The 13,418-nt window shown below is 45.0% G+C and overlaps 2 protein-coding genes across 2 annotated transcripts; one reads left to right on the top strand and one right to left on the bottom strand.

The window, feature by feature from the left end:
- Positions 1-868: 868 nt before the first annotated feature.
- LOC137915025 (5'-nucleotidase domain-containing protein 3-like) lies at positions 869-6,187 on the bottom strand. The gene is made up of 14 exons (XM_068758507.1): positions 5,920-6,187; positions 5,469-5,653; positions 5,146-5,220; positions 4,969-5,024; positions 4,706-4,796; positions 4,493-4,630; positions 3,638-3,698; positions 3,382-3,484; positions 2,505-2,606; positions 2,314-2,395; positions 2,152-2,238; positions 1,366-1,506; positions 1,209-1,273; positions 869-1,127 (listed from the first exon to the last, which is right to left on the bottom strand). The coding sequence occupies exons 1-14, from the start codon at positions 6,185-6,187 to the stop codon at positions 869-871; spliced, it is 1,713 nt and encodes a 570-aa protein (XP_068614608.1).
- A 1,005-nt stretch (positions 6,188-7,192) lies between these two features.
- LOC137915019 (endoplasmin-like) lies at positions 7,193-12,682 on the top strand. The gene is made up of 18 exons (XM_068758500.1): positions 7,193-7,256; positions 7,793-7,895; positions 8,220-8,361; positions 8,815-8,931; positions 9,036-9,367; positions 9,466-9,577; positions 9,670-9,798; positions 9,920-10,036; positions 10,134-10,271; positions 10,364-10,441; positions 10,539-10,604; positions 10,838-11,107; positions 11,178-11,423; positions 11,564-11,700; positions 11,807-11,885; positions 11,965-12,120; positions 12,223-12,333; positions 12,427-12,682. Exons 1-18 carry the CDS (start codon positions 7,208-7,210, stop codon positions 12,451-12,453), a joined length of 2,409 nt encoding a protein of 802 aa, XP_068614601.1. The 5' UTR covers positions 7,193-7,207; the 3' UTR covers positions 12,454-12,682.
- Positions 12,683-13,418: the final 736 nt, after the last annotated feature.

Here is a 13,418-nt window from a genome sequence, read left to right as displayed (position 1 = left end):
TGAAAATGTTCCCTCAGGATGGACGGCAGCAACATCCATCCATCCACCTTCGAAAACAAACACATTAAACCAGGTCAATTTTAATAAATAGTTGACTAAAAATACACATCACATTTTTAAATCACAAAAGCATAAAACACGATAATGTGGCCAACGGTGTTTCAGAATTCCTTTTAGTTCATATTAACGTATTAAAATATTCAGTTTCCAGCTCTTCATCACAAGTATTACATTGAACATCTCACCCCAGAACACGCGAGAACATTTCACACCTTTTCTAAACAAGCAACGACTCTACCAAACCTGCTGCCGCTTTTCAGGGATCAAACAGCAACGCTCACGCTAAATATAGCTGAAGATGCTCTATTTATATATATTTTTTCTTAAGGGATAACACTTCTCAACTGTCTAAAATGACAACCGCATTCAACACTTTGTGAAAGTAGTTAAAAACAAAGGGATGTCAGGAAATACGTGTGCAGTCGATATCACAATGTGCATTTCAGGATGAAGGAGTGCAAATTGTACATTGCAGTATGAGCAAGATATTAAGGCAACAACGTTTGCAAAGGAAAAGTTGCTTCCCAGTATTTTCACTGCATTGGTTTTCTCTTGGAGTTACACATGGCTGCAGTGACGATGACACAAATAGCAAAAATATACAGTGTGCGAAATTCATACTGCAGAGCTTTATTATGATTGGTGCATGACTGCCCCCTATTGGTCAGTCTAGGTGACTGCACCATCCTACCAAAGTCTCTCTCTCTCTCTCACGCACACGTACAGAAATGAGAAACAATGCCTTGTCAGCAGAAGAAGCCATTCAACCCTCACTTTCACCTTCGGAGTCTTCTCTCTCTCTCTCTCTCTAATCCGAGTCGATCCTGTTGAAGTGCGAGGAGATGCTAATACCCCCAGGCCTGTGCTCGGGCCAGAAGGGAGACTCGTGCTGCAGGGGGGTGCGGCGTGGGAAAAACGTGTGCTGGAGGTCGTAGTTGAGCAGGCAACTAATGGAGGCCATGTAGATGTCAGCGAAACGCGAGAGACGACGTGAGAAGTAGGTAGGGTTGTGATACGTCCGGAAGAGACTCCCGAACTGACAGTTGAAGATGTCCTTCATCTGCGCCCTGCCAATGAAACGCATTAAGAGCCCCCCCAAAATATTAATATAGAATTCCTCTTGACTGGAAAAGTAGTTATTTCATTACCTCATGGCTGCTCTTTCCTGACTCCACTCCTCAACGACAGCGTGAGACGCTGGATCCCTGCGGACCTGTTTGCAGCGGATGGATGTTCAGCATGAATATTTGGAATTGGAACCAAAGATGCGCAAATATTTTCCTTGAGCTCCCCCCCCCCCCTAACCTGCATCTGCTCAATCAGTCGAGTCAATGCCTGTAACCAGGCCATCATGTGCATGTACTGCTCTGTGTTCATGATCTTGATTTCCTTCCTCAGCTCAGGGATGATTGCGCCCGTCCTCCAGCCGTGTCTCAATGTCAGATCCTACAAAACAAGAGCGCGAGACGCTGCCGTGAACCCAAACAGAGAAGGGCACGATTCTTTCTGTACTGTGGAAAATGACAAAGGACCTTTCAGTCAAAGTCACAAATGAAACGATTGAAATAATAAGATGGTTTGTGAATATAAACTAAATACGCGACGTGCCAAAGATGTAAACTTCGGGTTTACAGAAGAGCAAACACACTCGTATATCCGCGTTACAACGTGCAGTAAAGGGAAGGTCTTGTGCACACAGGGGCGCAGCTAGGTCACAGGTATGAGAACGGTAGATAGGGTGCAGTGATATTCACTAGTGTGGTTTTAAGCAGTGGGCGTGGTGCCTTGTGGCACTCTGACACGATTATAATACCTGCAAATCAAACTCAACCGAGATTTAATGCATGAAGAGTAACTGTTCAGACAGGTATTTTAGTCAATCTGTATTTCAGTTCTCACTTTGTGCACCTCCTGACAGAATACAGAGAAGTTGACTGTTGCATAGAACAAAAGGCTCATTTTAAACGACGATGATAAAAGCGATGATAAAAGCAGAAATACTTGCCCATCATCTCATAATACTTCATATCACAGTGTTTTGTGTGGTTATAATGAGTCGTGTGTTCAGTACTATGCCATGATGGTACTTACTGCCAAGTCGCTATAGATGTGATCACCAAAGTAGAGCACTTTGGATCCTCTCCAGCCGGTGAGTCTCAGGAACTCATAAAGGTTTCCCTACAGCAAACGAACACACAAAATCTGGAGGAAACGTGCCATAAAAAGTGTAATAGTAATCCTAAGGTACAACACCTGCTTATAGATATTCCCCTTATCCAGCCTGTGAATCCTGTCCCACAGCAACGCACCTTTGTCTGTCACCCGTCTGAAAGGCCTGGGGGAAAATATTCAAAGACAAACCTTAGCTTCTTGTAAAAATCTGCACACAAAGAAGCATTAATCTATTAACGTTAACTTGACATAGCGTCTGGAGACAGACTTACTTTCTCCTGTCATTGAAGAACCCAGGTTTGTCAGCCTGAACAATCACAACGTCAAACAGGTCCATCCAGTCCTTCCCTACGATGTAACTCATTCCTCGGTCTCTGAGACGGACACAGATTCAAGACATTCGCTGGTCAGCAGCACACGAGGCTCCAGGGGAGAGCAAGGAAACACCAATAAAGACGAGCCCATCTGGTGCGATGCTAGTTTGAAAATGTAATAATGCAAGTGCAAGTACAACTTCAAAAAGCTGGGGGCTCTCTGTGCACCGAAATATCAAAGCTTTGACCAATTTACCTTTTCGACCCGCAAGGTTTGCTAAAAGAATTTCAGCAGATATCTGAACAAAAAAAGGGGACTGAAAAAACTGCAGCATGGGAGCGCAAAATGACAAAAGGTTTGATCGATGTCTGACGACTATTTATCTGGAGAAAGTTGCGTAATTACAAGTTTGATTAGTTAGATTTTGATGAAATCTTGTGTGAGGGAGGATTTGTGCGTCCAGTGAATCCAGGCATGGATGCAGATTTCTCTCTTCACTACTGGGTTCTTTTTATTTTATTTTATCTTGGCAAAATGGAAAGCACATATTGTGCCCACTCATGCGTGCATGTACTTTTTTTTTTTCCAGAGTCCTGAAGCTTTGATGAAATATTCCCTTGATGTTGGATAGCTACTTCCTACGGGCGATCCCTTTTTAAAAAGGTTAAAATTAAACAATTTACAATAACAAAAGAAACACCTGCAGCGGGTAGCTGGTTGCCCATGTAAACAGTTGGTACATTATACAGTAAGCGCTAATTAAACACAGACACCTGATGTTTTTAATTAATCTTGCCAACATCCGCGCGCACAACGCCGTTTATTTACACTTACACAAAATCAAATGGGCTGTTGGTAATGAGGAACATCTTTTTCCCATGCTCTGACAGCTTCTTCAACACAGCGTGGCTTTGCTCACCGTAGCAAATGTATTTCTCTGAAAGAGAGAGAGAGCAACGGAGGAGTGGGAGGGATGGATGCCACCGACATAATACGCTGCTTAGAGTATGGAATTCATGATCTCAACATTATTGGCTGCGTAATTTGTTTACGGCGTCTGAAAAAGATCACACGAGCGAAAGAATATTACCAATGTCTGCCTCCACGGCACGGTACATGATGCCCGTTACATGAACATCTCTAATGGCTTCCTGTGACGAGGAAAAGGGGAAGACTTCAGCAACACAACGTTAGCATTCAGCTCCAGTAGCATCAGTTTGCTCTGTGTGTTACTTTTCACTTGGAGGCACAAAGAAGTACATCTCTGAATACAAATGGAATATCAGGAATTCAGGGCCTGGAGTTCGTTGCATTGTTGACATGGAAAGTTTTCACAGTGCAACTAGTGCTTTCATATATATATATATGAAAAAAAACTCGGCCTTGGAAGGTTGTGCATTTAAAAGGTAGTTTATCATGTGCAATGATTATTGGATGTTCACAGAAGTCAAAAGAAACATAAGCAAAACCAGAGGTCTACTGCTGAATAATAAATCAGGCTTGGCAGGAAGAAGAACATTGCATGTGGTGTCCTTGAGCAGATACGAGAGGCACTCGTGGAACAGAGAAGTGCGTGTGAGGGCTCTTAATGACAGCGATCAGTCAAAAACGCTGCAACGCCACACTGAATAGACAGGACCAGCAAGACAGCTGTCAACAGTGTGTGTGTGTGTGTGTGGGGGGGGGGGGCACAGTCATCTCCCTGTGAAGCAGCACAACAACCACAGAACAGACACAGATGGCTAGAGGTGGGCTTGCTCGACTAAAATTAGACCCATTATCGGAGCTAAAATTAAGTCTCACACTGAAAACTCAAATCTTTGGCCTTTATAAACCGATGCACATTATCCGCTGGAAGATTTAACAGAACGCGACTCATAATAATCGGGAGACGCTACCGATTCACCAGACTGTTGGAGAAATGGCCGATTCGTTAAACCATTACCTTGACGTCTTTGTAGAGATGGACGGGCTCATAGTCGATGTTGTGTCTCATGAAGAAGTCGCTGACACAGGACAGAAGCGTCATCTCGGGCAGCGAGAAAATGTCCATGAACTGCTTCATGGTGTGGCCGTGGGAGCTCTGCGGGCACAAAGGATTAGCATTTTTATATTCCTTTGGCGTCGTCATGGATACGAAGGGGGAAACTGCCGCTACCTTGCCATAGAAGTCACTCATGATCTCAAGAGGTACGTGGCAGCCGTCGTACATGGCGATGACTTCCTCATCGGGAACCGGCTGAAGACCCCTGCAGAAAAGACAAAACTGGCTCCTTAGACAACGCAAGAGAAACCGCTTTAAAGCAAATCGCAGAGGTAAATATAGTAATTGTGGAAATAAACATTCTCTTTACCAACACAATTTGTCAGGATTTGATTTGCTATATTGTGTTTGCAGCCAGTATTCTGGAGCACAGATACCTGTAGACCGTTCCCAGCTGGATGTAGTGAAAAGCGTCTATCTTCATCAGCAGTGCCTGTCACAAATCAGTCAACGTTTCTACCAAAGACCCTCCTCACAGCGAGCCCGCAGTGCACGTGATGCACGATGGGAAACCGCCGTCAGTCTCTGCGTTACATAAATGTAGACACACTTACTTTCTGCACGTCGTAATGAAGTCCTCTTACAGCAAAATTTGGAATGTACTCGTACTTTCGCAGGTCCTCCGGATACTGATTTATGAAAGGAGAACAGAGCAGCAAGGCTTTAGATCTCAATGAAACTATATTTAGGGGGAATTTATTTTCGAGTGGAATACACTGTAGCTGGAGGCCAAGGAGGCCATATCTCTGCATCTCTGATAAAATCAGTTTTTAAAGGACAATCATTAAAGGGAACACAGGATTGTGCGTACTTTCTTTTTCGTGCCCGAGTACGTTATAATTAATTCCTGACTAGAGCGTGTTTTTAAGTGCTGCACCCTGTGCTTCGTGACGAGGATGTCCCGCGCTATGTTGAAGATGAGCGTGTGGAGGTGCCGTGAGTAGAAGGCCAGGGTGTAGTCGTAGTCGAAACCGTAGATCTCAATGTCTCGCAGGCTCATCTCATTGTTGGCAAAGATGGTGTCCGGGTTGACCGAGTTGGTCGATATGACCGGAATCAAATCTGAAAAGAGAAAGGGAAACATCGGAGGTTAAGATTTCATCCACATTTAACATCACCAATATTTGGGAGTCAGACAGAAAGCAGGATTCCTGGAAGGGCCGCTGCACTGGGCTGTTCCAGGTCCGCCCTGTTTATGAGTGGAATAAAGGATCACACCCAAATGCTAAAGTGCAGCACAAGGAAACCCTCCGAGGCATGAATGGAAACATCTGGATTACAATTACAGCACAACAGTTGTTTCTTTAGCAGCGAGCCCCGAGCCCTACCTTCAGTCTCCCTCTTGGTCTCCTTATAAACAGACCACAGCCTGTCCGCCACGCCTCGCCCGTCCGCCGAGCCGCTACGAACACACGCCGCGTGGTTTGCGGCTCTGCGTTGATGTGACAGGAGTTTACCGACACCCCGAACAGCGGCGCCGAAATCCCGTTTCCATACAACACGAGACACGGACGTTCGCTGCCGCAAGCCGTGCAACACGTTATAGAAGACGCTCGCCGTCTGCAGACACGACAGGGGCGAAGGCAAGCGGGCCATGACTCGAGCTGGTCCCGCGGAGGTCGCTGCACTTCAGCGGCGGCTCCGGGTTGACAGGCTTCTTCTGTAAATATACCAGAGTAACCCTGGATGGACCTGACTACGTCACTTCCGCGTTCTTGAACGACCCAGCCAATCGGTGAGTGGTATGTTAGCGGGTTGAGAGTTAAATAACTTCCTACTTATCCACAGATCATTTGCTGCCCCCCATTAAATGTATAATTAATAATCCAGAGTAATTGATTGTATAGAGCCAGACCATTATATAGCAATTTTGCTATATAATGCAATATTTTGTTTTTGCATTTCTTCAGTATTTACTGTTAAACTATGCACCATCATTGGTATTTTTTATATCACTGACTGAACAGAGACACCTAGTGGACAAAGGCCAGTAGTGCACAAATATCCACCTACGTTTTTGTCTCCGAGGCTCATTTACGGTATACGCATTTATTAAAGTCATTCTAGCCACACATTTATAGGACACGCAACGCAGACAGTTTGACTTGCAACATCATATGAGCATACTCAGTTTTTAAAAGTAATTTAGAATGGCACAGGCTGAAACGTCTACAGACATAATTCGCAGATGCAATAGACCTGTTTTTAAAAACGTTGTTGTCCTCAGGTTTCCCTGTGTTCCTTGTTTTTGATATTGCACAATAAATCAAAGTTTAGCAGATACTTTTCCACACTTTTTGAGGGATACATTTTAGGAAGTGATGCGCTGACTATTTACTCTCGGCCAATGGTGTCGAGCCACGATTTTCGGGCATTGCCTTATGTTGAAGAAGATGATTGGACAACATACGCGTTAGACTCTCCCGTGATTGGTCAGGGTTTGTGCGTGGTGCGCAGCCATTGGTCGGCTGTCACGGTTTTAATCGTGCTTCGCTCTTTCGGTGGGAGCGGTAGCTAGCTAGCTAGTCGGTCGCTGTGGTCACAGCAGAGCTCCGCACGCGTCTCCCCGGCTTTTGTCTTGGAGCTGAAGCTACTCGTCCCCAGCGTCATCTCAAAATGAAGCGAGTTTGGGTGGCAGGCTTTCTCTTTGCACTCTTAGCCTTTGGTGAGTAGTGGAACGATTCGCCATCTTTTCTCAGTTATTACCCAACATGTTTCCTGGCATTAGCCGGTAAGCTAGCTGTAACTTGCCTTTTGATCTTCTTTGCTGCTTCTCGCATTACTAGATCCTTCTTAGTTATGCCTGTTACAAACTATGTTTTGCCTATGTGTTTATAATAGACGGCAGAATTAATATAGCTTCAACATATTAATCAATCAATCAAATCTTTATTGCAGACACAATGGTCCAATTAAAAAAGAGAGACAGTCCTTATTGTTGATTTTCATTAAATCTGAACTACGCAAACGAACATCTCCTTGAGAACTGCTGTTGTTGCGAAAGTGTAAATCAATAATCCTAAATCCAACCTGCGTAATTTTCGACGTGCTTCTTTGATGGATTGGACCACATATTTTCCGAGCATCATCGGAAATGATATGACCTTTTTTAATATTTGCGTTGAATATTGTACTGCAGCAGTTATGCAAGATTGAGCTGCATGATAAGATCTCTATTCAACAACTTCTGTCCCTCGGCAGCTGCTGTGAGGGCAGAGGATGAAGTTGATGTCGACGGTACAGTCGAAGAGGACCTGGGTAAAAGCAGAGACGGCTCCAAAACCGATGATGAAGTGGTGCAAAGGTAGAAATCCTTTTTTTAAATATCTGCATAATACCTCTAACCCTAGCCCTTATCAGGAAATGTCAATAAGATCTTAATTAACAACTCAAGGTCAACCTTACCAACAGTATCCATGCAAACACTCGTAGTGTTCGGTGAGTTGTTGGGTTGGTGAAAATATGAGAGCTTAATTTCCGTGCATGTCTTTCATTAAGCCCGTGGAATCTTTTCTGCCTTTGCTTTAACTTGAACACTGATCTCTAGAGGGGGGGGGGGGGAGATTTGCTGCTTGTTTATGGCTGTGATGTCCCTGGCGTAACCTGTGTGCGTGTACCTGTGTTTCAGGGAGGAGGAGGCGATCCAGCTGGATGGTTTGAATGCGGCTCAAATAAAGGAACTCAGAGAAAAGTCTGAAAAACATGCTTTTCAGGCTGAAGTTAACCGGATGATGAAGCTCATTATCAACTCTCTCTACAAGAACAAGGAGGTGAGCGGGAATAGACGATGTTCTGATGTGCTATGCTTTACTCTTGCCAGGTTATTATACAAGGGGGGGGGGGGGGGGGGTTATGGGTTCAGTTGAGATCTTTTGAATTAATCTGGGTTCAGGTGTCCATGGATAAATATAACTGACGTGGCCTGGCTAGGTTTTCTTTTTCTTCTTTTAATTGTACATCAATACAGCTCAATGTAAAATATAAAAGCAACAACATTTGCCCACTCTTATGACTTCCAGTTTTGAGCAAATTCCAGCCGCTATTTTATCTACAATATACACAATAACCCTTAAAGAGCTAGTGTCCAGTGCATCATTCAAATTTATGAGGAGCCAAACTGGTTTAATGCAAAAACCATTCTACAAATGATTATTATTGAAAGAATAAGCTCAGTACGGCTTGTGTATTTCTTCACAACAGACTAATGTTCAAATGACTTTCAGATCTTCCTCAGGGAGCTGATTTCCAACGCCTCAGATGCCCTGGATAAGATCCGCTTGTTGTCTCTGACCAACGACGACGCAATGGCTTCCAATGAAGAGCTGACCATTAAAATTAAAGTGTGTGCGAAAGAAAAGGGACTATATAACACATTTAAAGAATTTAGTCAGATAAAGTTGTTCCCTCTGTTGCTGAAATGTAATTGTATCGGTCCAATCCACAGTCTGACAAGGAGAAGAACATGCTCCACATCACTGACACTGGCATCGGAATGACCAAGGACGAGCTGGTGAGGAACTTGGGTACCATCGCCAAGTCTGGCACCAGCGAGTTTCTCAATCAGATGACAGAGATGCAGACTGAGGGACAGTCGACCTCGGAGCTGATTGGCCAGTTCGGCGTGGGTTTCTACTCCGCCTTCCTCGTTGCAGACAAAGTCATTGTGACGTCCAAACACAACAATGACACTCAGCACATCTGGGAGTCCGACTCGAATCAGTTCACTGTCATTGAAGACCCCCGTGAGAACACATTGGGGAGAGGAACCACTATTTCGTAGGTTTACTTTTTGTATTCACCTCAAAATCACTTATTACCGTTCTCAAATATTCGTTTTTTTAAATTAAATTCTCCACACATAATTGTGACCACAGACTGGTTCTGAAGGAGGAGGCCTCCGATTACCTGGAGCTGGAGACCATCAAGAGTCTTGTCAAGAAGTACTCTCAATTCATCAACTTCCCAATCTACGTTTGGGCCAGCAAGGTGATTACTGAGACAATTCTTTTCTTTAAGGACGACTCGCTCTCTACTGCTAGAAATTGACAAATGTTCTTCTTTTCCCCCTTTATTGGAAGACTGAGACTGTTGAAGAGCCCATTGAGGAAGACGCTGATGCCACTGAGGAACCGGAGAAAGAGGCTGATGAAGATGAGGCTGAAGTAGAAGAGGAGGATGAGGTGAAAGACAAGCCCAAGACAAAGAAGGTAGGAAGTTCACATAGGGGTACACGATGTGGACGAAGAGAAAACTAAAACATCTATATATATTCCCAAAATTACACGAGTAAATCCCCCCCCTTAAAATGAGTTACTGTGTGTGTTGTAGGTTGAGAAGACGGTGTGGGACTGGGAGCTGATGAATGACATCAAGCCCGTCTGGCAGCGTCCAGCTAAGGAGGTTGAGGACGATGAATACAAGGCTTTCTACAAGACCTTCTCCAAGGTAGGCGCCTGAACGCCGCCGCTACGTCGCGCAGCCGTGCGGATCGTTTGTCTCCCAACGTTCCGGTTTGACCGAGTCGAACTGTTTCCCCTGACAGGACAGCGATGACCCGTTGGCCCACATCCACTTCACGGCTGAGGGCGAGGTTACCTTCAAGTCCATCCTGTTTGTGCCCACTGCGGCGCCCCGTGGCCTGTTTGACGAGTATGGAAGCAAGAAGAACGACTACATCAAAGTATTGGACGCTCCGTTTGAAGGCTTCATGTTATGCCTCTAGATCTAGAATGATGTTCAGGTGTGACTCTAACCATGTGTTTTCGGTCTCAGCTGTTCGTAAGGAGAGTTTTCATCACTGACGACTTCAACGACATGATGCCCAAGTACCTGAACTTCGTCAAGGGGGTGGTGAGTCAGCTTGATGAGAAACGGCTGCTTGCTCGCGTGGACTGTCGGGGTCTCTGATTGGACCTGCCTCGTAATTAATGAAAATGTTTTATGCTAGGTTGACTCCGATGACCTTCCCCTGAATGTTTCCAGAGAGACTCTACAGCAGCACAAGCTGCTCAAGGTGAGCTGCCCATTAGATATTAACACATCTATCTTGGCCCGTTAAAACATGTTTAATCTCTCACTTTTTGCTTTCGTGGCTGAGCGTATCTGGCGTTTATCCATATGTTGATTAGACACAAAGAGATTATTGATAAGCAAGGTGAAAAGCAGCCTAGTTATCTCAGGAAGTGATTTACAAAAAGAATTGACGAGATAAAATTGTTTTCTTTTTTTGCTCTCTCTGTCTCTCAGGTGATCCGTAAGAAGCTGGTGCGAAAGACTTTGGACATGATCAAGAAGATTGCAGAGGAACACTACAATGAAAAGTTCTGGAAAGAGTTTGGAACCAACATCAAGCTGGGTGTGATTGAGGATCACTCCAACAGGACCCGTCTGGCCAAGCTCCTGCGTTTCCAGACCTCGAACAGCGAGAAAGCCGTGGCCAGCTTGGAGGAGTATGTGGCGCGCATGAAGGAGAAGCAAGACAAGATCTACTTCATGGCTGGTACCAGCAGGAAGGAGGTGAGTGTGATTCATTGGTGTCTTTTAGGAAGTGGCCTTAGCGGAGCGCTGATCGCCTGCCCCTCTACAGGCTGAATCTTCTCCCTTCGTGGAGAGGCTGCTGAAGAAAGGCTACGAGGTGATCTACTTGACGGAGCCCGTGGACGAGTACTGCATCCAGGCACTGCCTGAGTTCGATGGGAAACGCTTCCAGAACGTGGCCAAGGAGGGTGTCAATTTTGATGAGAGTGACAAGGCCAAGGAGAAGAGGGAGGCCCTGGAGAAGGAGTATGAGCCTCTCACCACTTGGCTCAAGGACGGCGCCCTGAAGGATAAGGTAGAAGGACAATTATTTCGTAAAAATCCCTGACATGGGGAAAGAAACGCCATCCTCTGATTCGATTTGGCCGCGGCTGATAAAGTAGCAGCTCTTCCATCGGCCGTGTTATTTGATGTGATGCTGATGTTTCCGCACAGATCGAGAAGGCCATCCTGTCTCAGAGGCTGACCGACTCGCCGTGCGCTTTGGTTGCCAGCCAATATGGCTGGTCGGGAAACATGGAGAGGATCATGAAGGCGCAGGCTTACCAGACTGGTAAAGACATTTCCACGAGGTGAGAAGCGATCCTGCTTGTTTCGGTGACGTCAAATGTCACGGTGCGAATTTAGCAAATGATACCCGAGTCCGTCCACTGCAAATGCCCATCTCGTCTTCTTCAGTTACTATGCCAGCCAGAAGAAAACATTAGAAATCAACCCCAAGCATCCTCTCATCAAGCAGATGCTTAAAAGAGTCCAAGTAAGTCTGAACGCTGTCACGTCACCGTACGTTAAACGGAGCAGGGGATTCACCGGGTTCTGTTGGTTCTGTTCATCAGGATAACGCCGAGGACCAGACTGCCTCAGATCTTGCCGTGGTCCTGTTTGAGACTGCCACGCTGCGCTCAGGCTACCAGCTGGCTGACACCAAGGCTTATGGAGACAGGATAGAGCGCATGCTCCGACTCAGCATGAATGTAGCCCTGGACGAACAGGCGAGTCTACATCCATGGACATGGTTGCCCACTAACTGCTATTGTTCCATGTCGGCCCACTGACTACAGTCTCTGTTTAAAAAAAAAAAAACCACTTTGCAGATTGAAGAAGAGCCAGAGGAAGAGCCGGTAGAAGATGACGATGAAGAGGAAGATTCTCAGGATAAAGAGAAGCAGATTGTAGATGAAGATGAAGTTGATGTTGAAGAAATGGTGAGGACACTTGACATGTTGCAAGTATCGACTCTAAAAGATTTCAGATGCAGGAGAGTTTTTGTCTACAGTGTTATTTTTTCTCACTGACAGGTAATACCAGAAAAAACAGAACTGTGAAGCACTGAATGGAGGAACACACGGGAGGAGAAATGAATTTGATCGGACCACCGTCTGACGTTTTCCTGGGTGTGGTCCCTGGGTTGGGGTTTTTGTTAAGGGAAGCTTTGTTTGTTGTGTTTTTTTTCTTCTACATTCCTCATGACTGTAAATTTGTTAATATTTAACTGACCTGTTTATGGAAAGATGCGATCCTGTCTCTTGATCAATAAATGTTTCCTGGAAAGAGGACATGCAGTGTCTGTTCAGTGTTGTCACAAATCACGTCATAGCCACTCTGAGTTTAACTGCTTCAATGGAAAGTGGTTTGAGTTTTCATCAATGCTAAAATTTTATAACGCAAAGAGAGATGTGTAAAGTGTTTTCATGGGTGTTCTAATCTGCTACCATAAACCAGGTTGGATATACAGGGATGTGACCCTTCTATACGTGGATTTATGCTGTCTGTGCATAAATCTATCAACCAGCTTCCTAAAAAGTCGTTAGAGATGCAAATTTAATTATGCAAAGAAATGTATATAGGGATTTTATTTGAGTTAAAACTGCATAATTTTGAACTACTCATATTGATGAGGGATTGAGTGAGTGACAGTCAAAAGTTATGGCCCTTAATTTGTACTCGCCTTATTGTTTCCTCACAAAAAAAGAAACTTCTCTGTGTCGACCTTTTTCAAAGTCTAGTAATTCCACGGCTGCAAGCTCCATTTGTCTCTCGAGAAGCACGAGACGGCAGCAACCTCCAGGATCTACGGCTGAGAGAGCAGGACTGCTGCACAGAGCTTGTTCTCGACCGACAGATGTTTCTTTTCACGGAGGTGACGCTGACGTTGAACTGCAGCCTCCACATCAGCTCGCAGGCTGCGGCCTCGACTGCGAGGCGATGACTGGGAGCTAAAAGCAGCATTGTTGCATTACAGGCCACTTTGCCTGAGTGAGAAAATGTTCCTTCTTAACAAAGAGTGACA

The sequence above is a fragment of the Brachionichthys hirsutus genome, unplaced genomic scaffold, assembly GCF_040956055.1.
Source record: "Brachionichthys hirsutus isolate HB-005 unplaced genomic scaffold, CSIRO-AGI_Bhir_v1 contig_1416, whole genome shotgun sequence".
In the NCBI taxonomy this organism is placed as follows: domain Eukaryota; kingdom Metazoa; phylum Chordata; class Actinopteri; order Lophiiformes; family Brachionichthyidae; genus Brachionichthys; species Brachionichthys hirsutus.
This window is presented reverse-complemented; position numbering and strand designations above follow the sequence as displayed.